General features: G+C 44.6%; 1 protein-coding gene across 2 annotated transcripts in view; it reads left to right on the top strand.

The window, feature by feature from the left end:
• Positions 1–394: 394 nt before the first annotated feature.
• ARHGAP10 (Rho GTPase activating protein 10) overlaps positions 395–24677 on the top strand; it is a 241326-nt gene continuing 217043 nt past the window's right edge. For both annotated transcript variants that reach the window (XM_054562719.1, XM_054562717.1), the window contains exon 1: positions 395–787. In XM_054562719.1, coding sequence (XP_054418694.1) covers positions 634–787 — 154 coding nt within the window. In that variant the 5' untranslated portion in view covers positions 395–633. The remainder of the gene's footprint in view (positions 788–24677) is intronic.

The following is a 24677-nucleotide window of genomic DNA, read 5'->3' as shown; positions in this document are numbered from 1 at the left end:
GGCTGCGGGCATTAGAGATTGCTATTAAGACTCCCCCTCCATGTCCCGGCTGAGTTCCCTGCCTCGGGGAGTCGGGAGTGGGTGAACCCCAGAAAGGGAGCCGAGGACAAGGGGAGAGGCACGCGCTCCGGGGTGGAGAAGCGCGGGACCAAATTCTGGAGCGGGGGAGCCTCGGAAGGAAGAGGAGGGGCAACTGCGCGTGGGGAAGAGAAGGAAGAGGCGTCCTGGGAAAGGAAGGGAAGGGAGTGGAGGAGAGGAAGAAAGAAGGCGGAGGAAAAAGAAGGGGGCGAGCGGGGAAGCGCGGGGCGGGCCGGGCCGGGGAGGCGCCCGGGGCGGGGCCGCCTCGCGCCTCGGGGAGGGTGCTCGGCGCGGGGGCCGCACGGGGCGTGGCCGCGGGCTCTGGAGCTTCGGCGGGGCGGTCGGGAGTGGGGCGACCGTCCTCCGTGCGGCAAGACTCGGCTCCGAGAGACATGCCCGTGCCGCGCTCGCGGCTCGCCCGCGGCTGCTAGCTTCTCCGGGACTTCCTGCCCGCGCGGCTCCGCACCTGGCCGCGGCCCCCACGCCGGGCTCGGGCTGTAGCGGCGGGCGCGCGGGCGGCTGCCTGGCTGGCTGTGCGCGCGGGCGGCTGCAGTCATGGGGCTGCAGCCCTTGGAGTTCAGCGACTGCTACCTCGACAGTCCGTGGTTCAGGGAGAGGATCCGCGCTCACGAAGCGGAGCTTGAGAGGACCAACAAGTTCATCAAAGAGCTCATCAAGGATGGGAAGAACCTCATCGCGGCGACCAAGAGTAAGCGGGGACCTGAGCGCTTCGGGGCCGGGAGGAGCCTCTCCCTGCGGTGGGGGGTGGGGCGGACGGGCAGTCCCGAGCCCGGGGCCAGCGGCCCGAGAAACAGAGGTTCGTTCGGGACTGGGAGGGCCTGGGGTCTTTCCTTCCCGGTTCTCAGGCAGCTGGTCGAAAGTCCCTTTTCTCGCTCTCACTCCTCTTCGGCGGCCAGAGCCGGGAGCCATGTGTGGGAGACCTGCCCGCGCGCCCGCCAGTCCCAGCCGGGCGCCCCTCAGTGCCTGCGTTCCCCGCCGGACCACCCAAGGGCAGGTTTTACTGCACCGTAAAGCTGCTCACAGCCTCCTACGAAACAGAAACACCAGTTTCACCAGTTGTGTCTCGTGACCTTACTGTGGATTCCTTGAAAAACTGCGGGATGTTGAATTGCACCCTTCCCTTGGCAATTTCTGAACTTCCCCGTGTAGTCTTATCCCAGGTCCTTCCCTGTGTTGAACCGGAAAGTCCACCTGGCGTCGTGCTGCTTTCTCCACATTCCTTCCCTCCTCCTGCGCTGAGGAGGGGTCAGAGATTGGCCTTGTAAGGGAGAGCAGACAGCCTGAACTCTGGCCCCAGGGAGCGCTGCCTGCACATAGGGAATTCCACCCCGGTAAAGTTGGATGCCTTCCTCCCTGGTTCTTCTCCGTCTTTCAAAAGACTCAAGTGAAGTGGCCAGAGGAGAAATGGTGTGGGTGCATCTACCTGTAGCTGTCTGAGTATCCGAGAGGAGTCTTTTTAGGAGGGAGGTGGCCTGAGATTCGAGTTGGTGATGCTGCTGTTCACGGGGAGGCATTAGCTCCAGGGAGAAGCTGGACAGCCTGACCACACCTGGAACCCATAGCCCCGTCTGAGGATGTCTCTGTGCGCTCCCTGTTCTGTCCTAGAAAGACCTGCCCATGCAGTAGGCAGGGGTGGGGGCCGTCCAGCCTCGCAAATCTGCTTTAAGATCTTTATCTTTTCCCTAGTTTCCCAGTTCAGTGATTTCCAGCCTTGGGAGCTTGACCCTTGTATGTTTGTTTGTAGACATCCCCTTTAGGAAAAATGCCTCATGTCACTGTGCCCTCCCCTTTGCATTAAGGAAGATTAAACATACTGAACAAACTGTCTCAAGTCCCCAGCACAGTGCCTGGGACAGTAAACATTCACTTAATAAGTTGGAATAAGGTTTAATGAGAAGAATCGAATGAGCCATCCTTGTAACTTTGGAAGCAAGACATTCAGCTGCTCTAATAGTGTCCAAAAGTCCTGCGACCTCCTAGATGTTGTGAAATGAGGATTGGGAATCACTTTATTTGGGACATGTGACTAATGGGCTTATTTGGTTGATGGCTCTCCAGTGCTGTTGCATTGGGTCTGCGTTGGGTAGGAAGTAGGGAGGGACTGCAAATATGTAGGCGTGAGTATAGAAAGGCAAAGGCAGGGAGAAGGACTGTGTATGCACACACACACACACACACACAGAGCTTGTGAAGAAGAGGCTTTCCTTCTGCAGCTTGGTGTTAATCAGTGTCACTGGCTGGGGGAGTGTACCTTCTCTCTTACTGGCTGTAGCAGCTCCCTCTGGAGCTAGGACGCTGATCAGAGAGAGGCTTTGGTGTGGGGAGAGACAGATGGCAAAGCCAGTTTGGCCACTGGTAGGAAGCTATTTATGTGACTGCATATTAGCTCTTCTGCTAAGCAGGACACATGCCTGGTGTTCCAGCAGCAGCTAGTGCATCTGGGGGGCCAGCTGTCAGCCTGCCTCCCCAGAACGTAGATTTTCGTGAATTTGTAAATTGGTATCGTATTCCCTTTGATTCTTGTCCTTTAGCATAAGAAACATAATTTATAATCGTGCTTAAGAGAGGAACCAGAAAGTGTTCTCTTTGTCATCATGTTTAAAACTTAATTTTTTTCCAGAAGACGATAAAAAACACAGCTTTAGCTTACATGCTTTTGTCAAGTTAGGAAAACAGTGCCTTTGCCCAGCTTGCTCTGTCAAGTTTACTTCTAGTTCCTACAGAACATTAAGAGGACTGGACTTAAGTCAGGACATCTGAGTTCATGTCCCCTTCACTGTTAGGGCCTGGCTACATGACAGCTGGGCAGGTCACTTAATTCTTTTGTGTCCAATTTCTCTTGTCCTACTTCTAAAAGACATTTAGTAAGGTTCTGCAGTGTTTGGAAATTGCTTGATTAGTTCATTTGAAATTGTAGCCTGGGTCAATCATTTGCCTAACCAGTTGAGCCTTTCCATAACATCTGAGAGTCAAGAAGTCCAAGAAGGGCATGAGGCAGAGGGTGGAGCTGCAGCAAGAATGACAGTCAACCAAGACTGCTTATGTTTTGAGGTGTTTTACATTGTTTTTGCAGATGTGGCATTTTGTGCATTTTGAGAATTTGTGTGTTTAAGTGGTTTCTGTTTTTAATTGCCCTGTAAGATGCCTCCTGCATGTACTAAATACTTGTTGGATTTATGTAATTTTGATTGCCTTGATGCTTTGAATATTGCATAAATATTTAAAGAAACTAGAGAGTGTTCTGTGGGACTTAAGTCTTACTGTGGAGTTCAGTTATGTAGCAATCAGAGACTACTTAGCACCTATAATTAGTTAAATATTGGGATTGAGATAAAAAAGAGGTACTTGAGTTCATTGTCCTCAAGTTGAATAAAGTTCAGTCTAGGGAACGTGTCCTCTTTGTATTGCTCTAAGTTCTCGAAGAAACAAAGGATACACAGACACACATGGTAAAAGGTTAAAAGTTCAATGATAAGCCAGGTACAAGGCTTGGTGGCAGGTTGGAATGGAGAAAGTTTGCTGGAAGTTTGGGACTCTTCGGTGTTTCACGTAAGGAGTAGAACCTTGTCAGATTGGAGCAGCTGAGAAGAAACCAGAACACCCCAGTGTTTGAAGGCAATGAGGAGACCAGTTTGGCTGGAATAGAGATTTCCTTTCGAGGAGTAGAATGGGATGAATGGGAAGGTCAGTTTCAGATTATGGTGCGAGGTTGGAAATGGGGACTTTATCCTGTGGAGGTTTTTTAGTAGGAGTCAGACATAGTGGGAAAGAGATGGCTGAGAGAGAGGATGTACATCTGTGGGGGGTGCAGACACCACCGGGGCTGCTGAGTGGTGGGGGGCGGGGGAGCTGCAGAGAGAAGAGTCGTTGACTTACACAGTAGAGTGAGAGATCGTTCCCTCAATTCAATGGAGTCTTTGTTTCAATGGCTTTTTTAGTCCTTTTTTCCTCACTCCTTTCCTTTCCTAGAATAACCAGTGTCCTCTTTCAGTACAGTTTAAACTTTTGTAAGCTTTTCACTTGATGTCTGTGCAGTTTCAGATGCTTAGGATTTGTAGAAAACCTGTGGCTTATTTGCCAGAAACAACAATAAGCCATCTATGCTTTTCTCGTAAATTTTACATTAGGCATTCTTGAGTGTATTCTATGCTAGAGGGAAATACATAGTTTTAAAGCCCTTACATGGATATATAAAATGCTCTTTAGTACAGTAAATTTAGATTGTCTAGCTGTGTGTGAGTGTGTGTGTGTGAGAGAGAGAGAGAGAAAGAGAGAGAGAGAGAGGGAGGAGGAGGGGGAGAGAGAGAGAGAGAGGGGAGGAGGAAAAAGAGAAGAGTGAGAGGGGCCCTCATATGTGAACCTCCTCTTAGCGCAGATATGAGAACGGTGCTCATGGCAGCCAGGACTAGAATTTAAGTTGTCCAAGTCTTGGTGTTTGTACTTTTTAAGGCCTTACTATTTTAATGATTTTTGCTTTGTTTTTCTCAGGACAACATAGAAGTTTCCTTTTGCTGTCTTTCTGTTTATTTTTTCTGAGAAGTGGTTCATGTGGTAACTCCTTTTAGGAGAAACTTGTCAAGTTGCTGTTGCATTGAAACACAAGGAAATTTGGAAGACCTAAAAATGATTTCGCTTGGTAAACTTGAGCCTCAGTTTCCCTCTTTCTAAATGGGACTGCTGCAGAAAGCCTTGGGGATTGAATAAATGTGTGAAAAATGTGTTGAAAACACAGATGTGAGTGGTTGTGTTGATTCTGTTTGGCCAGCCCACATTTTTTTTCTCTCTGACCTTCCAAATTGTGTTCAAGGGTCTACACCTTCTTCCAGGTATCTCAGGGAAAAGTGGTTAGGGGTCATTGTGATTAGTCCAACTCAGTGGTTTGCAATTGTAGAATCACGTGGAAAGCTGTAAAAAACATGTGCCATCAGGGCCTATTTTCTGGGCCAGTAACTACTTTAACAGCGAGGCGGTAGCTCAGCTCTGGCCAGTGAGACATGGTGGGAAGTCTGGTGGAGACTTCGGGAAAGATTTCCGTTTTTGTGAGGCGTCTCAGGAGAAAAGGATGTCTTTCTCCTCTGTGGTGCCTGGTTGCGTTGCCTAGAGCCTCTGCCACCATCGTGGGACTGAGTGGAGCCGACATGGGGACCGTGGAACGGAGAGGTAACTGAGGCTGATTTCTGATACCCCTGTGGGAGCTGCACATTGTTTTGTGCCCGAAACCCACCTCTGGACATCTTGTTGGGCTTTCTGCTACGTAGCACCCATATTTTGATGGAATGGCAGAATTGTAAATTTTGTGCTTGTGCTCCTGTTATGTAGAAGTTAGAGAGGTATAGAGAGAAAATGCTATTTAAAAATATAACTGTTCTCTTAATGGAAAAGAAGACTTATTTATATTCATTGCCCCAAAGAAATCATGTTGACACTCTGCCCCCGCCAACCCGCGCCCCCCCCCTCCACTCCAGGACGTCATCGGGAGTGAGCCTTAAACTCCCACTTGGGAATTTTACTACAGGGGCTGGTCTCCAATGTGAATGTAGACTTGCTATAAAAATAATTACTATCAGCGTGCAGGTGGCCAGTGGACCCAGACAGGCTTTAAAAGCTTAAGACACTTTACACACTGCAAGTGGTCCTTGCCTCCATTTAGAGGAGTTCTTAGTTAGAGCTTAGAGTTCTGCAAGCAGCTGGAGCCTGTTTGTTTAGAATGTGTTCCTGGCCAGTTATCTGATGTTCTCATTCTGGGTCTCTCTGACACATTGCCTTTTCCCTGTCCTCCCAACTGTTCTGGTTCCTTGGATCACCTCCTTTTTGCTTGTTTTCTTTTTTTGGGCGGGGGACGGGCACTAGGGAGCATTGTTGACTTTCAGAAGAGGAGGAGGAGATTTTTGTGTTTAATCTTTAAACTGGCTGATGAGACAGTATGGTATAGAAGATTAAGCTCGTGGGCAGGCGTGTTGGTCTGTCTGGGTCCCAGGACAGCTCAGTCCCTCGCTGCCGGGAACTGTGGTCAGGTTACTGAGCTTTTCTGTATCGATGCTGTCATCTGTAAAAATAGATTAGAATTCTTTCTACCGTAAGGGGTTACCCGTTGGATTACATGCATTAATATGTGTAAAGTGTATTACGTGTATTTAGAATACGCACTCAAATGTTAACCATTATGATGTATTATCTAAATTGTAGTGTATATTTTAATATCAAGGCCTCTTTCTTGCCTGAAAAATAGCAGCTGTGGCCCAGAGACTAGTATTTAACCTTAAGGTGCTTCCTTAAACCCTAAGGGTATTTGTCCAAATCGTCACGACCAGTGACCGAGAAGACTGACAAACTTGTCACACTGTGGAAAGGCTTCCAAAGGTTGAATGTAGTTCAGGGTGCTGGAAAATCTTGAAGGTACGTTGATAAATCAAAGCTAAGTGGCATTTTAGGAAAATATTTTCCAGAATTTATTTCTGATTCACAAAGATTGGAAGATGAAATAGAAAGGGTCACTGAGGCTGTTGGAAACCTAGGCAAGCCATCTGCAGCGCAGGCTCACGCAGTCAGCAGCAGGCCTCTCTCCAGGGAGGACGAGGGCCAGCGAGGGGACCAGAGAGCTCTGCTGCAGGTCCTCAGATGACACCACCACTGACTGGGGCCTTCAGATGCTTAGACATTACAAGGATACTTTTTGAGGATGTTAACTTTAGTGCTGAACACGCAGGAAACCCTAACGACATGATTAATGAGCAGTACTTGTGTTTGCTGTGGGAAATTCACAGTAAGAAAAAGAAGGCAGTGAGGGACATCTCTGAAGATGGGTGGATGTTCTGAAGAGCTATTAGGGAATCCTGTTCTCTGCAAAAGAATCATTAAAGTGCCCAGGACAAATTCGTAAGGGAGCTGTTTTGAAACCTATGATTCTAATAGCCATATGTACACCTTACCATTTTGTTTTTCGCATTGTAGGAGAGGCAAGAATTATGAAAAATAAAAAATCTTGCAGTCTGAAAGTTACTATAAATCATGCCTTAAGTGACTGCTGACTGTATGTGGCAGTGAATAGGTAAACTGTTTACACTTGACCATTGTTAATAACATGTGTCTTTAGTTGCTGTTTTCAAGTTTGATGTTAGATAGCTGTGAAAACGTTCACTTAAGAGATTCTGTATTGTATTGCATTGCCTTCAACTTTCTCCATTTTGTTGAAATAAAAGTTGGCTTTATTTCAGGATTTGTAGAAGAGTGTTTAGACATTTCCAGATTATAAATCTGATTAAGGGTGTCTTGCATGTTTTACTAGGTTTCTTTCAGTGAAATTCCATTGCAGAGACAAGTAGGTGATTCCAAACTACATCTGAAACATGTTTTATGTTATTTAAGGTGTATATAATTTAAATGATTTTAATAATAGTTGCTAACTTTTATTAAGCGTTTACCATTTGCTTTAGTTTGTATTGAATTCAGGGCAGGCATTATATTGTTTACCATGAGGACTCACTCAGTGAAGTGTGTTATTGTTTACCCTATTCTGGAGATTATTAGAATGCTGAATTTACAGAAGCTAACAGCTTGTCCAGATCACTCAATTTGTCAGTGGTGGAGCTGGAATGTGAACCCACATTTGTCTGACTCCAAAACCCTTAACCACAATTGTAAGCTGTCTCCATAAAGGGGTGTGGCTGTGGTCTCCTTTTAGGGGAAGTTGTGATGATAAATCCTGGTTATTAGGAATGTGTGTACATTTCATGATCTAGTTAGGAGACTGTTCTTATTAGGTTGGCACAGTGACCATAATTTGAAATATTGTGAATTTTAAGGCTCCCTGGGATGATTCCTGTAAGTATAACTGATTGCTAATTTGTATAGTTTACGCACGAGAGATTGTGTTGATTTAGGACTGTTTACTAGATACAGACCTCCACTCAAAAAAATACTTCCTTCCCCGTAGTCCCTCTGTCTCTTAGGTCTACCTCTGCCCATTCTGCATCTCACCCTGTAGTAAATTTTAATTTCGTTCTCATATTTTAGTATTGGGCTTTCAGAAAATCCTCACTCGAGGTATGTTTATCGAGTTTTGGGGAGAGGGATGGCGGGAAGAGAAAGAGAGACAGAGAAATAAACATAGGTTGGTTTTCTCCTGTATGCGCCCTGAGAATTAGGCTTTTTTCCTTTAAAAGTTTGTGAGATATTTTAGGAATATAAAAATATATTAAGAATCTCATTATAAACATCTCTGTATTTGCTTCTCAGTTTAAGAAATAAGAGCTTCTCCAGTAGCAACTGTCTCATATCTGGTTTATTATTCCTAGGAATTTTTAATTCATCTGAACACATTCCTAAATAATAGTACATTTTGCATGTTTTTAGACGTTATATAATGATTTTATACTATATGTGTTCTGCAACTTCTTTTTTTCCCTCAACATCATATTGGTAAGATTTATCCATGTGATAACATGGAGCTGTATTTAATTTAGTTCAAACTCTTTTTTTCCCACAAGTGGCATTTAAAAAGTCTTTATTAATTGATTTTATGTAAATAACATAAGATGTTCTATGGTGTACCTTATATCCATGCATTTTTTGGTTGTAAAGCAATGTATAGAGAATTTGTTCATGATCAAAGCCATATTGTAATTAATTTTATAAAGTTTAAAACACTAGCTTTGACAACACTCTGTAAATAATGAATCCATGAATTTTGAAGACATTTAATACAATGCATTTTGATATTTTAAGTTATAAGCTTAGTGTAGATCATCAGAGCAGGACAGGTTAAATTTCAGGACTGTAAGATTCACGAACAAAAAAGGAGATCTTTAGAAGCCTTTTTGCTTTATTGAAACTAGACTTCCAATAATAGTAGGTGGAGAAAAAATGATATTTGTATTCATAAACACAATGTGTATTAAATACACCGTCAGTCTGGCTAGGTCAGATGAATGTGATTCTTAGGCGGGGATTGGTTGGTATTTTGGGATAGGCCTCAAAACAAACAGGAATCGTAGCCTGCTTTACTTGATTATCCTAATACAGGAGCGTAATATATACACTTGCCAAGGGGATGCTTTGGTAATGAGAAAGCCTTGACATCCTTGTCTTTAAGCAAACAAACAAACACACTGAAAAATCCCTGACACTTTACATTCTAAGGGCACGCATCTCTTTAAACTTCAAGATCTACTGGAATCACTCTATTGCTACCACTGCTAGGCTTGCCTACCTGGTTGAACTAGAATTCCCTCCCTGTGTTTCCTGAGGAAGATGTTAACTCTGGGCCACTTAATATTTCAACGGTGAGTGTGATTTTTTTTTTCCTTCCTCATTGACTTGTTCACCCACAGGCACGGTCTGCCTTCCGACACCATCTAGTAGTGAGTCATGGTGAGGCGTGTGGCTGGAGGAAATCAATTTGGCCAAAGTGATGTCACCCCAGGTCTGAATACAGGATGTTTCATACTAAAAAAATGAATGCTTTTATCTGTGGCTATAAAAGTTGGCTCTGCTACTTGTTGGCAGTTTGACCTTGGACAAGTTAAACCCTCAGTGCCTAACTTTCTGTAAAATGGAAATGGTAAGAGACCTCATGGGGTGGTGGTATTTATTCCTCATGTTGCATATTAAAAAGTCTTAGAACTCTGCTTGGCCCATGGGAGAAGGAGGAGGGGGAGGAGGAGGAGGAGGAGGAGAAGGAAGGGGAGGAAGGGGAGGAAGAGGAGGAAGGGGAGGAAGGGGAGGAGGTGGAACTGGAGGAGCTGCTGCTTCCTTCTTTCTTCTAAGAATACTGTCCTGATTGAGCACAGCTGCAGCTTTACGAGTAGTGACGGTAGAAATAGTTGGTGGACACGTTCTTTCTCTCACTTAGCCAACAATATTTTGAAGCGCGGGGCTGAACATAGGCCTCTCATTAATGAATAGGAGAAAACAGCTGTAATAGGGTGTTGTAGTCCATCATATTACTGAGAGCCTTCGCTTGAAAGTTTTGGGGACAAAGCCAAAAAAGTACCAGGGAGTGGAGTGTCACTGTCATGTCATGGCTTTTATTTCAGAATCTGGCAGATAAGCACTTCTGTCACTCGGACAGATAGTTTTGTTTTTCTTTTGTAAAAGGCAGGTCAGAGGCAGCATAGCAAAGATATTAAAGGCCATGGTCTTTGAAGTCACATTTACATACTGTGTGACCTTGGTAACTTGCTTGATTTTTTCTGTGCCTTGATTTCCTCTTCTGTAAAATGTGGATACTAGTTTTATCTCCCTGAAAGTTGTCAGTATTAAATTAATTATTTGGAAAGGGCTTAGAAAATGGTCAGAACCATAGTGAACCCTGTATGTGTTTGCTAAGTGTAGAAACGAATGTGAAAATCTGTTCTGTCATCACTATAATAATGTCATTTATGACCGAGAGGAGCAGGGTCACCCCAGGTCATTGAATTCCACCTGTTGTGCACTAGTTGCTAGAGGCTTAACAGTGCAAAGAGACCCTGTATCTGTGCAGAAGTTTAGAGTTCTAGTGGGGGAGACAGAAGATGAATTAAATAAGCAGTGTCATTCACATTTTTGAGTAAGAGATGCTTGGCCATGGTTGACAGGACTCTGTTAAGGGGACAAAGAAGAGTTCAGGGAAGGAGTAACTTCCAAGCTGAAACTGAAAGGGAGGCTTAGGAGCATTCCATGCTGGGGGTGGGGAAGAAGAATTCTCCAAGCCCAGAGAAATGCGGCTTGAAGGCATGGAGCACCTGCGCTGAAGTTGGAAGCCCAGCTCAGATGGGCTGGGGGGTGGAGCAGGGAGCCCACGCAGGGCAGGAAGAGCTCCCAAGGGGGCGGGGGCAGGGTTGGGAAGGGCCTGGTGAAGCAGCTTAAGGACGCGAGGCTTTCTTCTTAGGACAGCAGAAAGTGACTGAGACATTTTAAACAGGGGATTGGCATCATCTGAGTGATATTTTAGAAAAGTTTCTCAGGTGGCAGTTGAGAGAACGTATTTGAGAAAAGCAAGGCTGGGGTCAGTGACCTAGGCCAGACTTCGGTGGCCAGAGAGGCAGGTCTTGAGAAGATGGGATTTAGGGGCTGCAGGCGTTGGCAGGTGCTGGGGTGTGGGGCGGGGGAAGGCGGTGTCCAGGATGATGCCTCAGTTCCTGTCTGGGGCAGCTGAGGGCTGTCGACGGAGGTAATCCAGCCAGAGGAAAAGGTTTTTGTGGGGGAGAGGATACATTTTTGGCTTTGAATACATTGAGGTTGAGGTGCTTCTGAGCTATCCACTGGGCATAGTCAGTAGCGCGTTCTTTTAAGTGTGTATTTCAGGATCAGGGAACAGAGCTAGAGAAATGAGGAGATTTTGGGGACACAGCATATAAATAGGAGTTGACACCATGCAACTGGATAGCAAACCTGCCTGGAGAGAGGATGTAGAAGGAGAAGGCAGGGTAGCTCAGGGCAAGTTCTGAGAAACACCCGCTTTTAAGGGGGGGCGTATACGGAAGAGCTTGAGAAGGCCCTTTGAGAGCAGAGGCCGTGGTGGTAGAGGTGGGACACCTGGGGAGAGCTGCGCAAGCCAAGGCGAGTGTAGGAGGGAGCTGACGGGGTCACGCCGCAGCCGTCAAGTACCGTGAGTCCAGGTGACAGTGCACTAGCAAGACAGCGTCCTGGGGAAAAGCTGGGAGAGCAGTTCGTGGCACAGCGGGGACGGGAGCGCAGCGGCAGTGGGTGGAGAAGACAGGGCAAGGAAAGACAGGAGCCTGTGGACCGGAGAGCTCTCCCAAGGCGTTGGTGCCTGGGTGAGGTTTGAATACGCTGAAGCCAGTGTCCAGCAGAGAAGAGAGGTACAGCTCGGAAAATTCCAGGGCAGAAAGTGGTTCTGAATGTGGAAGATGGGATTCAGGTCGCGGGGGACGGGGGAGGCGCCCTTCATCTGTCCCAGTAACAGGAGCGTGGAAATGATGGGCGCGACCCGGGGAGATTTGTGGGTTTTTTGGACGTTGAGTCGATTATTAACTGTTGCATTTTAGTGGCAAGATAGTTTTCAGTAATTGTTTTAATTTCTGTCCTAATACATTCCTTTTCTGGTTAATGAATAATGTGACTGGTAAGAGTTGTCATAGTAAGTTTGAACTGGATGGGATGGAATATAGATGTTAAACTATTAAGAAGAAGAGGTAATGGGGGGAAGGGGAGAAAAAGAAAATAAATGTTTGGATAAATAATCCTCGAATCACCAAGAAATGCCTTTATTTCAGACTTAATTCTGCGGGCACTTAAAGTATGAGTACTTTATTCACATACTTTTTAATCTGGGTTTTAAAAAAATATGTGAAAACATTTTTTCTTTTCCACTGGAAGACACTGCTGATTTTTGTATTTTATCTCAGTGGAGTCGTACTGGTTCTCTTTGGATTCCACAGAGAAGAAAATGCTTCCTGCAACATGGGGGAAGATTCTAGAACCTCAAATTTTTGCCTTTTTGCCTGAGGGAAGAGGAGGAAATAGAACGCAGCGGAGTTAAAAATATAGCAATTATCCGTGATCTGGAAATAGCTTTCCTTTCCCTTTTCAGCTAACTGAATAGGCTTTTACTAGTTGAAGAAACGGTGGCTAGAGGAAAGCCTTTCTTATGAAAGGTGTGCCCCTGCAGGTGCAGAGGTAGGCAGGCGGCCCTTCTCTCCCCTTCCCCCCTGCAGGTCCTGACTGTGGGCACTCAGGGTGCCTTCAGGGACGCGCAGTGTGGAGGCTTTCGTGCTCTTTCAGAGGGAGGGGACGCTAGGGCTTCAGTGGAGGAGTTCCTTGCTTTTGACCCCGGAGCTAGAGTTGATGGTTTATTTTTGTGGAAAGTATAAGATAGGTTTAGAATTAACCTGAACCCCCCTTTTATTTCCTTGAAACGTCAAATTTCTGGCATAAAACATACAATGTATACTCGTTCATTTCCTTCGGTGGCAAGTGAGAGAAACCCAACAAAAACTAGTTGAAAGGGGGGAAAAAAGGGGATTTGTAGCTCCTGTGAGTGAAGTCTAAGGAGAGGGCTTGCTTTTCACATGCCAGCCCTGAGGGTTCAGTGTCATTAGGGCTTTTTCTGCATTTCTGTCCGTTGGTTTGACTCTCAGATGGGCGCGCTGTCCGTGATGGCGAGAGCTTAAGCTTTGTCTTTTTTTATTAGAATTGTAGAGAAGCTGTTGCTCTCAGAAAGAGGATTTTTGATCCCCTGAAGACATTTTTGGTTGTCATAAGTGGGAGGTGCTACTGGCATCTAGTGGGTAGAGGCCAAAGATGCTGCTAAACATCCTGCCATGCTCAGGACAGCTCCCCTACAATGAAGAATGATCCAGCTCAAAGTGGTAATTATGCTGAAATTGAAAAACCCTGCTTTAGAGATAGGGAGACCATATAGTCTAAGCCAGGATACTTAAAAAAAAAAAAAGATTTTATTATTTCTTTTTAAAGAAAGGGGAAGGGAGGGAGAAAGGGAAAGAAACATTGATTGCTTGCCTCTCCCATGGCTGCTAACGGGGGACCTGGCTTGTAACCCAGCCATGTGCCCTGACTGGGAATTGAACCGGTGATGGTGACCTTTAGGTTTGCAGAATGACATCCAATCCACTGAGCCACATAGTCAGGGCCAAATGAGGATATTTTTGAGAGTAAACTTATGCTAGGCCAACAGAGACAACGGGCATAAGCTGGCATTGTCTTGAGTAAACCTGGACATTTGGTTGCCCTCCCTAAATGCCCCATCAGTCCCGGGTCGCTTGGCCAGCCCAGACCACTGAGGCGTTGACAGGTGGTATGCTTTAGCCAGCCTGGTGAGGCACCAACCGCTGGGGTGAAGAGGCAGGCACCAGGTGACTGTCTGCTTCAGCAGAACATCGAGGCTCTTACAAAGAGCTGTGTACGCCATAGAAACAAGGCGATGTCCACTGTGCATGAGAACCTGTGTTTTTGAAGTGGCTTGACTAGGCTTGTTTTGATCTGGGCCAAGGGGCGTTCTGCATGGCAAATGAGGCGAGGTGATGGTACAAGTCACCAAAAGTATGCCTTCTGTTTTTTCCTATCGTCTGGCTGATTAATTTTAACCAAGACAGAGAAGGGCGGGAAGGATGGGAGGGCGGAAATAAAGACCATGCTCTGTACAACTTGACTGGATACAAGGTCAAGGTTGTTGATACATGTTGGTTAGTGTTTGTGCCTTATAGTATTTAACCTCGATTTAACCTTAAAATACTTAATGTTTATACTGTTTTAACTTGTTATAAGTCAAGAAAATATTTAAAAAATTAAAGAGTGATATGCTGGCTTCCCTTAAATTACTGACAATGTCCTGTTTAGTTTTGAGGAAGTCAAGTATTGTTAGAAAAACTGATCTTTGTGAATGTAATTCATCTGACAGAGGGTTGAGTACTTTCACATTCTTTTTCTTTTATTTTAAAATTACTTTAGTTTTTATTTATTGATTTTAGAGGGAGGGAGGGGAAGACAGAGACAAATTAATTTGTTTCACTTATTTATGCATTCATTGGTTGATTATTGTATGTGCCCTGACCAGGGATCGAACCCACAACTCTGGTGTATTGGAACGATGCTCTAACCAACTGAGCTACTCGGCCAGGGCCTAATTTTAAATTTGAAATCAATTGAGAAATCCTGTAAGCATCCCGAAAAGTTGTCCAAAGAAGTGATATTCTTCTAAAATTATGTGATAGTCTCTGGAAATATTTTCCTTGTCCATTTTACTGTGCATGCTGGATAGTATCTCAAGTAAGGATTTGAAAGTAGATAAGTGTCCTATTTGGAGTATTTCCATTGATAGTCTAGGGGAATTGAGGTGGGTACATAAAATATGATGTGAATTCTGAAATCTTTTATAATTGCATGCCATGTCTTCGTTACTATCCTCTAAAAGGCGTATATGCTATGCACATCAGCCAGTGGATGAACAGTCATACATCCAGAAACAGGATGTGTCACTTAACCACAGTTAACAGTTTTTTGTTTGCTCTAAGATGGTTCAGTGCCTTTTGGTAAGGACTGCCACAGTGTCTGTAGGACTGATTTATCTTGACAATCACAGAACAAAAAGCTTTTTTAAAAGTGCTTCTTTGTCCAGAGAACAAAGAAGCAAGTTTGTAGACGTTCAAATTTTGTGGCTTCGAAGTTTTCATTTCAAAAGCTTCAGAGCTGAAAGTGTAGTTTTGAGTGAAGGCTCTCCCTCAGTTTCAGGTATGCTGCGAGAGCAGAGTGGACAGGCGTGGGGAGGGAGGCGGTTCCCTGGTGGAAGCGTGTGCACATGTGCAGTTGACCTTTGGAAGGTGCAGAAGGGCCACTTAGAATGAAAGGTGCTAGGTTGCGGCACCTGTTTAATGGATGTGTACGCAGAGGCAGAGTTTACATTAGGAAGAAAAGTTAGAATGGAATGGAATTAATACATACGGAGCTCTGTGGGTCTCCTATGTGTGTGCGCACACTAATCATAGTTTGGATATAAGTAAACTGTTCACCATGTAAGAGGGATCAGGGATGATTCCTTTAAAGTGAATAGTCATCTCACAACCTATTTTTTTGTGAGCATGTGAACATCCATTTTTGTACGTGGACTGTGTTTAAATGGAGGTGTATATGAAATATCTTCAATTTAAAACAGCGGTGAGTAGATCACTCATCTTAAATTAGAGATCTTAGATTTCATTTTAAGTGACTGATAATCTACATGTAAGTTTAGCTATTGGTGAATGTTTTCTGAGATGTATGAAAACAAATTTATAAGTTTACTTGAAGCAATGATAATAATAATGGTGTTGGTTGTAGTAATTGTAGCAGGTAAAAGCTTTTTTTAAAAAAATTTAAAATTTATTTTAGCATTTACTGTGTAAGTGTACAAGCCTTTCAGATGAATTAGCATGTACTTCTCACAACAGCCCTATTTAATAGTTACTCTTACAGTAAATATGGTTTTGCACCTTAGGAACCTGGGTTGAGGTGGGTTGCTCCTCGCCCAGGGCTGCCCCCCTGGGAAGCCTCGTGGCCTCTGCCACTTACACACACTGTCTGAAGCCTTTGTGTTCAGCCATGTCCAGCCTTTTGGTGTCTCTGGGCGACACTGGAAGAGTTGTCTTGGGCCACACAGTAAATTCATTGCTCTACGTCATCACACACGCAAAGAAATCTCATAATGTTTTAAGTACATTGACGAGCTGCAGGTTGGACACCCCCGTTAGATGTTCGTGCTTAACTGCCATCGATGCAGCCTTTCACAAACCGCATTTGCCTTGTTTTGCGTAAAGGCAAGGGAGGGATGGCTCTGTCTGTACTTTAGGGAGTTTTTTAATTTTCCATGAAGTGATAGAAACTTCCTGTAAGCTAGGAAAAGTCACAGGCAAGGGAGTCATTTTCAGAGGATCTGGATTGTATAATTCTACTTATTGTACTAAAAAAAAAAAAAAAAAAAAAAAAAAAGACTGCTGTTGGTCTTTAAACCAAAGCAGAATTTAAAAAGTAGTGCAATTGTGAGCGACCCAGAGGGTGCCGAGGTTTCATCCCTCCTGACAGCGGGTATGAGCGCCATTTTCAGCTTCCCTGGCTTTTCACTGAGAGGCAGGGACCCCTAAAATTGCTCCTCTTTAAGGAAATCCTTTGTTTTGTGGAATGAATGCTTTACTCTTAGTGCCAGTTTGCACTCTGCCTGAAATTGCCATTTACCTCATGCCCCCCAAATAGATTGCCATCTTAGTTTGTTCACAAATAATAGCCATTCCTTTTCTTCTGGATGTATTTTCATTCTTTTTGGCGGTGGGATTCTGAATGTATTTACTCCAAAGCTGTCTGCTAGTTCACGTCGGAGGGATTTGCTATCCCAGACAGTAAGAATTTTGTCCAAAGCCATAGGGTAATGACTTTGACAACGTCTCTGATGACATTGTAGTTTATTTACAAATATTTCAAGGTTTTTCTGATAATTGTTAAGTTTAGTAAATCTCAGTTTCCGCAGAGACTGCTGGAGTCGGAGGCCCCGCCTTCTGGCGCCGCCGGGGAGGTGGAAGGAGCGCCCAGCTTTCTTACTGCGCAGATGGCACACAGGCCCCAGCCGCTGCTCAGGCACTGGCTCTGTCCTGCCCGTTGCTTCCATGAAGGTGATGGTGGTGTTGAGTTTGCGTGGAAACCATTTTTCTTATCTATTTGTAATCTTAATGAACCAGTAAAGGAGGAAATACTTATTTTCCTTTGGAGATTATTTTCTTGATGCTCACGTCATATTCATGGGTGTTGAAAATTGAGATCTGGATGAGAGAGAGGACATGTTGAGATTCAACCATTTATTTAATCATTCGCATGAGTGAGTCTTTTCTTTTGATGCTTCATTTGAAGTTGACGTACAGAAGTTAATGACTTGAGCAAAGATGATGTGACATTATTTTGGAGGTTGGGGCTTCCGTTCATCTTCTGCTGGGTTTTAATAAAAGCAAACCTTCCTAAAAGCTTTAGATGTCCCCCGCCTGGCTCACGCTCCGGATGCCAGGAGACTCTCAGCCCCTCAAGGGCAGGGTCTGGGTTTAGTCCCTGCTCCGACAGCGCTGCCTGCCTTGGCGCGTACTTGCTGCGCAAGTGCCCATCTGGCTCCTGGGATGTTGGAAGTTGGAAGTGCTTCCAGTCTCAAAACCTTGGGTGCCACCAGTAAAGAAGCGAGTAAGAATCCAGTGCCTTTGCTTCCTGCCCTGTCCCCGGCCACTGATGTCAGGCAGACTGGGCCTTGTGGAACTTCGCACCACGTGTCGTCGCTGCCCTGGCTCCTCTTGTACATCCCTGTCGAGTACTTCGTATCTGATGAACATAGTCCAAATCATAATGCCCAGGAAGTGCAAGTGGCTTGGGTCTGCTTACCAAGTTGTTTTGGCTGCAGCTGAGTTGACAGAATCTTCAGAGCGTGGGGAGCAGGCCCCGGAGGAGCGAGGGCGCAGCTGGGATTGCACTCAGGCCTTCCTGAGGCCCCAGACTGCCTCCAGGTGGAAAGAGTCAGTTTCTTTCTTTCGGTCGCCTTTCTGTTGTCCGTCCTTAATGATGGGTTGTGTTCAATATGCTGAGAGTGGTTTATAGATTTTTTTTTTTGTCTGTCTCTGTATAAAGAAAAATTAGGAGTGAATTTTCAGTTACACATGCATGGAGATAGAGTGTTCATGTTTAATTTGTTTCACATAAAGAAAAATAACAGGAAAAAGTCAATTAGAAATAGTGGTTTTTTAAGATGTACACTTTTAAAATGAGATTTATAATATAGCACGGTGCTTGAAGGAATATTAAAATCCTTTCAAAATGATAGCTTTAGAAAAATTCCCAAGCAGTAATGATAAAATACAAGCAAACATTATTTAAGCAAAACCAAAGCTGTGATGTTAGAAGTACTTGTTATTTTTAAGAAGAACACAATGTCATATTTTTCCTTATTAGATTTTTCTTACATAACCTATTCTTGCGATAAACTCAGTCTGGACATTCTGTGTTCATTGCATCACGTCCCATTTAATTTCTCCTAGAAAATTATTGCAAGGCGTTCCATTCCATTTGACTGTTTGTGAACAGGAAGGGACCCAAGCTATAGGAACATCAGTACCATGTTATCAAGAAAAAAGAGAGGACTCTTTTTGAAAACACTATCATTGGCCTTTCTTTTGGCAAGGTGCTGATTAAGTTTTTTAGGGAATAGCTTTACTTTTGCTCTTAGAAAGACAGTAAATAGATACTACTCTTTCCAGCATCTCTTGACCTTGTATTGTGTAGGTGACACTTTTCTATTTGTCCCTTTTAGAAACTGTGCCATCCCTAAAGAAGGCAGGGTGTGCGTGGGAGGGCGCGGCTGTGTATGCAGTCAGTACGCCGTGAGTCAGCTTCTGGCTGTTCTCTGTGTATGTCGTTCTTGGTTTCTATTGAAGTATTTATCCCACTTCCGTCTCGAGGAGCAAGGCACCCGTAACAACTGTCCACATGTAACAGAAAAGCCAGTTGACAGACCTTGATCAAGTTGGTGATTTTTTTCTCATATAACAAGTCACATAGGAGGTGGTTGCTGGCTGGTTGTCAAGGCTGGGGATTCTATCAAATTTCTTGGCCTTTTCCTCAATGGTTGTAAGATGGCCTAGCCATTATACTGCATTGCCTAGGAGAAAAGAAAGAGGAAGAAGAAAGGAGGAAAAAATCTGTATCCTATGCCCTGCCCTTTGTTTATTGGGAGTCTGTCTGGTCCAGCTCTTGGGAGGTAACAGGCCAGCCCGTCTTTTGGCTGCCCTTGGACCTGGTGCCTGTCCTTGTCCAGATATCTGTAACCTGTGACATAAAAGGGGTTTTCCCAAGATTGCCACCTTTCAGGGCCTGGAAGCAGAAGGGCAGGCTGATGGAAGGGCAGGCTGATGGAAGGGCAGGCTGATGGAAGGGCAGACACAAAACAAGGGGGAACCTAGCCTGCGGGCCATAGCTTCCTTTAATTTTTATAATCATTTTTCTTTTTTATGGAAAGGCACTTTTTTCATCTCGTCTTGGAAAGAATGTGGTGCAGTTACACGTGAATAAAGCTTTGGCTGATACTATTCTTTGGTAATTTTTAAACAGCTTCATTGAAATATAATTCACCCACCATACAATTCAGCCATTGAAAGAGTTTAATTCAATGAGTTTTAAGTATGCTCACAGATATGTGCAGCCAATTAGAATATTTTCATCACCCCAAAAAGAAACCCTGTACCCTTGGGCTCATCCTCTCCGATGCTGACGGTGTGTAACGTGCTCCCGCGCCTTCCGCAGCGAGGCCTTTCTGACCACAGCGTTTCAGGGCACGCCCCTTCCCCACTCTTTCTCCCCCTTGCCTGCCTGTTACATACACCCGATCCCTTATTACTCAGTGCCTTCTCTATTTTCATGTGTCTATGTTAATTGTCTGTTTTTCTCAGAACCTAAGCTTTTTGGAAACGGGGTTTTTGTCTTACAGTGGCTAGCACATGGTAGGTACTTAGATATTTGCTGAATGAATGAATACTAATCATTTGTTAAGCTTCCAGTTACTATTACTTTCTTGTGTTAAGAGCTCTGTATAATCTCATTTAAGAGCTGTTATCTCTGTTTTACTCATATAGAAACTGAAGTTTAACTTGCCCCAAGGAGGTAACTGGCAGAACAAATCTGTGATTCAAAGTGTAGCTCATTCCTATCCACCGACGATCTAATGTAAACCACATGTGCGTGTGATTTGAAAATGTCTAGTAACCGCATTAGCAACGTAGGAAGAAACAGGTGAAATTAATTTTGGTAATATATTTTATTTCAGTATATAAAAATATTATTTCACCTTAAAAATTATAATCAGTATAAAATTATTCATGAGATATTTTGCAGTGTTTTTCCCCCCGACAGACTCTTTGGAAGCCAGCGTGCATTTCCTGTTTACAGTATGTACCCACTGAGACAGGCCGTGTTGCAGGTGCTCAGTTGCCCCCTGCGGCTCCTCTGTTGCCAGCTTGGGTCCAGCTGACCAGCCGTCTCCGTGGTGGCCTTGTATCTCGCTGCCCAGTGTTTAAGGTCCTCCCTCCTCCGCCCCCGCAGCTTGGGAGGATAATAATAATACCTCCATTTGCAGAGGCTGACCGTTTACAAAAAGCTTCGTTACGTGCTTAGCTCCCTAGAGTATTACTGGATCTCCAGGAGCTAAGGTAGTCAGGTCTCAAGACCTGTCCAGTTAGCACAGGAACTCTGTAGATGATTCTCCGGGGAGCTCGGGAGCTTCAGTAGTTTGTCCGGATTCACCGGGTCTCCACTTGGTAGGACTGGGGGTTGAATCCAACTCCCATGGGGCTTGGGATAGTCCTTCAACATAAAGGGTTTGTCTGTCTGTCCCTCAGGCCCATGCTTGCCTTCGCAGGGACTTGCTCTGTTGACCTTTGTCACTGACCTCAGCCTTTTCTCATTTTGGCCCCTCCCATTTCTCCTTTTGAACACTGTCCCTCCTTCCCTTCCTGATTCATTTATATTCATTCTTTCAGACTGGGTTCCTTCTGAGACTTCCTTATTTCCCCAAATTCTCCCCTGGAAGTTCCCTGTCCTGGCCTTTTCTTGGTAAATAACTGACAAAAAAAAGAGAGAAAGACATTAATTTCTTGACTTGTTATTTCAGGGCCAGTTAATTGGCTGCTGGTACAGAACTAGGTGAAGAAAAGATTTTCTTCTTTGTGGCTGGTTTCCCAATGTCCCGGCTGGACTGGTCTCTTCTGGGGGTGATAGGAAAACCCTGCTGCCCTGTGGGTGGGGGGTGGGTTTCCCAGTAGCTGAGAGATGGGGGTTCCTGGGAGGCTGCTTGCTTGCCAGGGTTGAAGAAATTCTGTGGATTGGAAACAAAGGCTGGGTGTGATGTTAGGGACCCCCAAACGACAACTGGAAAAGAGCTGCTTATGGATAACAGTTTCTGAGAGGCAGTGTGGTAAGTTAAGGTTACCCTCTTTATAGTTTCCTGGTGTTGCATTTGTTTAAAATGATTTAAATCATCTCTAGGGCCTCCCCTGGCAACCCTTAGTAGTCATTTCTTCACTGACCGCAACGGAGTTCTGCGTGTTTTGTATTTGGATGTGGCTTCTTTCGTACTTTTCTAGGTGGGTGTGGCAACGCCACTCAATTCAAACCACATGAGCCTGAAAAATTGCTAGTGGTTGCTCCCTGGTTGAAAACTTGATATTTGAATGTATTCCCCTTACTCTCCATGGGAGAAGCAGCCGTCTCTCACGAATGGAAGGTGTGCTTTTTGTTGGGGAGTTAGCTGTTACATCTGGCTTTTAAGAGTACCCATGATAAAAGGTAATTGCATGGAATTCTGGAACCAAATAAAGGCAAACCCTGTGACTTGAGAAATCTATCCATTGCTTAGTACTGGGCCCTTAAGATTTTGCGCTGATTGGTGCTAAGACAGTTTTAAGATGATTTTAAGAAGTTGTTAGTGGGACAGAAGAAGGAAGAAAGCTGAGCTGAATTAGATGAGTATCCACTCACTTCAGTCATTCTCCGCAGTAGCAGCAGCAGCATCTTTTCCTTAAAAACTTTTTAAAAAATTGATTTGTGAGAGAGAGAGGAAAGTGGATAGGGGGGGTGAGACACACACATCCACTCCCCACCTTCTCACCCCCCCACCCCAATTTGCTGTTCTGCTTACTTATGCACTTACTGGCCTATTCTTGTATGTGCCCTGCCTGGGGATTGAACCCACAACCAGGGCATATCAGAATGACACTCGAACCACCTGAGCTGCCTGGCCGCAGCAAGATCAAGACCATGTTAACTGTGTTTTTGATTGGGAAGGTGTTGTCCATCGTGAGTACGCCCCTCCAGGCCAAACAATTAATAAGGAAAACGACCTCAATGCTCTTTGTTGGCTGAGAGCTGCAATATGATGAAAATGGCCGCAGATATGGGCAGCTGGTGATTGGCAGCTTCATCACAACTACGTGTCCGCTCATGCATCACGTCTCGTGCAGAGTTTTTTGGCGAACATCAAATCACCCAGGTGACTCAGCTCTCCTGCAGCCCAGATTTGGCGCCCTGTGACTTCTGGCTTTTCCCAAAAGTAAAATCACTTTTGAAAGGGAAGAGATTTCAGACTGTCGATGAGATTCAGGAAAATACAAGGGGGCAGCTGATGGTGATTCCAACAAAGGATTTCACGGAGTGTTTTGAACAGTGGAAGAGACACTGGGAGAACAGGGTGAGGTCCTAAGGTGCCTCCTCTGAAGGGGACTGAGGCGTTATTGTCCTGTGTACAATGTTTCTTGTATCCTGTGTTCTTAGTAAACGTGTCTCTTTCTCATAGCACATGGCCGGATACTTTCTGGGCAGCCCTTCATGTGCTAGGAGCACTGGGTCGAACACAGATGGAAGGTAGCCTGGTATGGGTGCAGGAAAATGAAAGTGAGTTGTCGGAAGACTGCTGGTTCATCAGAAAGATTTAAAAAATGTATTTTGGGCCATGGAACCCTATGTCTCTCAAATAAAGACAAGAGCTGCCTTTCCACAAAAGTGTACAGATTATAATTTTAGGCCTCTGGGAGTCACTAAAGTCAGTTCATAACCCCTGTCAATGTGTATGGACTCCAAGTTAATCCTTAAAGTAGACTGTGGAATAACTGTGATGTCATGTCATTTACATTTTAGGGGAGTAGCGAATACAGGTTTTTACTGTTTAAATTATTAGCCATAGTTCATCATGGCACAGGGGTAATTCAACATCGATTTAGCAGCTAGTTTTTGAATGAAGTTTGTGTAAACCATGCCAAGTGTCTCCATATCATAATTAAAATTCACATCAGAACAGGGGTAGGCGTGTGCATGTGTGATCTCAACGTGCCACGTCCATTTTCACTCTTGACAGGCTGCAGAGTCTGGGGTGTGTTCATTGTTAAGTCTTCAGAAGCCAAACACAAGATAGGATTTAATCCAACCATTCCCAGTGTGTTTTCTGGAAGATGCTGGTGCCGACAGAAAGAAGCTCCATCAGAGTAGTGTGTGAAGTCAGAACCTTTCTGTTCCTCATGACATGTCCTGTCCTGTCTGGAAGATACACTGTACCTGTGATTATATTAAGGGAAGTAAGACACCAAAGAAACCTGTTCAGCTTTCTGCAAATAAGCCGATTTCTAACTTTATTTAACCAGGAGCTCCCTTCTCAAATACTCTTGAACTTCTCAAAGGTAAATATTGGGAAACATTAATTTAACTTATTGTAGTCAAAGTTGGCGGAGCGCAAAATGTAGGCGAAGCTGTATCGTGTGTGAGTGGCAGGGTCCCTCCCCTCCTTATGTAAAAAACCCATTTGGAAAGAATTATGCAGATACTCTGTGCAAATCTGTTGTCCGCATTTTGAAAAACATTGTGAAGTGAATGAAATCTGTCTCTACAAGTACCTTAAAAAAATGGCTCCTATACAAGGAGACAGTGTGTTAAGAAGTCGTTGAGAATCTTGTTGAAAATAAGAGAAAAAAACTTTATGATTTTATTCTGCTCACCTGCGACTTTGCTCAGCAGGAGACCTTTCCACAGTGTCAATTGCAGACTTGAAAACAATTCTGATGTGGGTGGAGGACCCGGGAATACCATATTTGAATGATCAAGGGGGATGAATTAGAGCCCTTTACTTAGGAAGGGAGCAAAGAGAAGTGATTACAGAATCATGAAAGACATTCTAGATGAATATATATTGAGGAACACCTTTTCTTCTCCAAAATGTCTTAAGACATGAAAATTGTAATTAATGGATTATCCCTTCTTAATAATCTATGGCAGGATTATTTTCACATATGTAATTGATTTAGAGCACATGTCAGATGCTGAATAAACATCTATAATTGGCTGCCCAGCATCCCAGCTGCTGAATATTCAGGGAAGAATAGGCTATGACTCCTACCCTAGAAAGGGTCATAGTTTTGGAGGACTTGCTTTCCTGAAGCATTCTCTTCCTGCTTGCATTTCCCCCCCTCAAAGCCCTCTCTCCTGTGCCCCACCCCCATCCCCTATGGCTGCGGCCTGGTTTCACGTGGAATGAGTCGGGCTGAGCCCAGCAACACTTACTTTGCCTTATTACATGGTAAGAGCCC

Source organism: Pteronotus mesoamericanus, unplaced genomic scaffold (genome assembly GCF_021234165.1).
Source record: "Pteronotus mesoamericanus isolate MK-2021 breed Mesoamerican mustached bat unplaced genomic scaffold, CSHL_Meso_final contig_163, whole genome shotgun sequence".
Lineage (NCBI taxonomy): Eukaryota > Metazoa > Chordata > Mammalia > Chiroptera > Mormoopidae > Pteronotus > Pteronotus mesoamericanus.
Note: the sequence above shows the minus strand (reverse complement) of the source record. Positions and strands in the feature narration are given on the sequence as shown.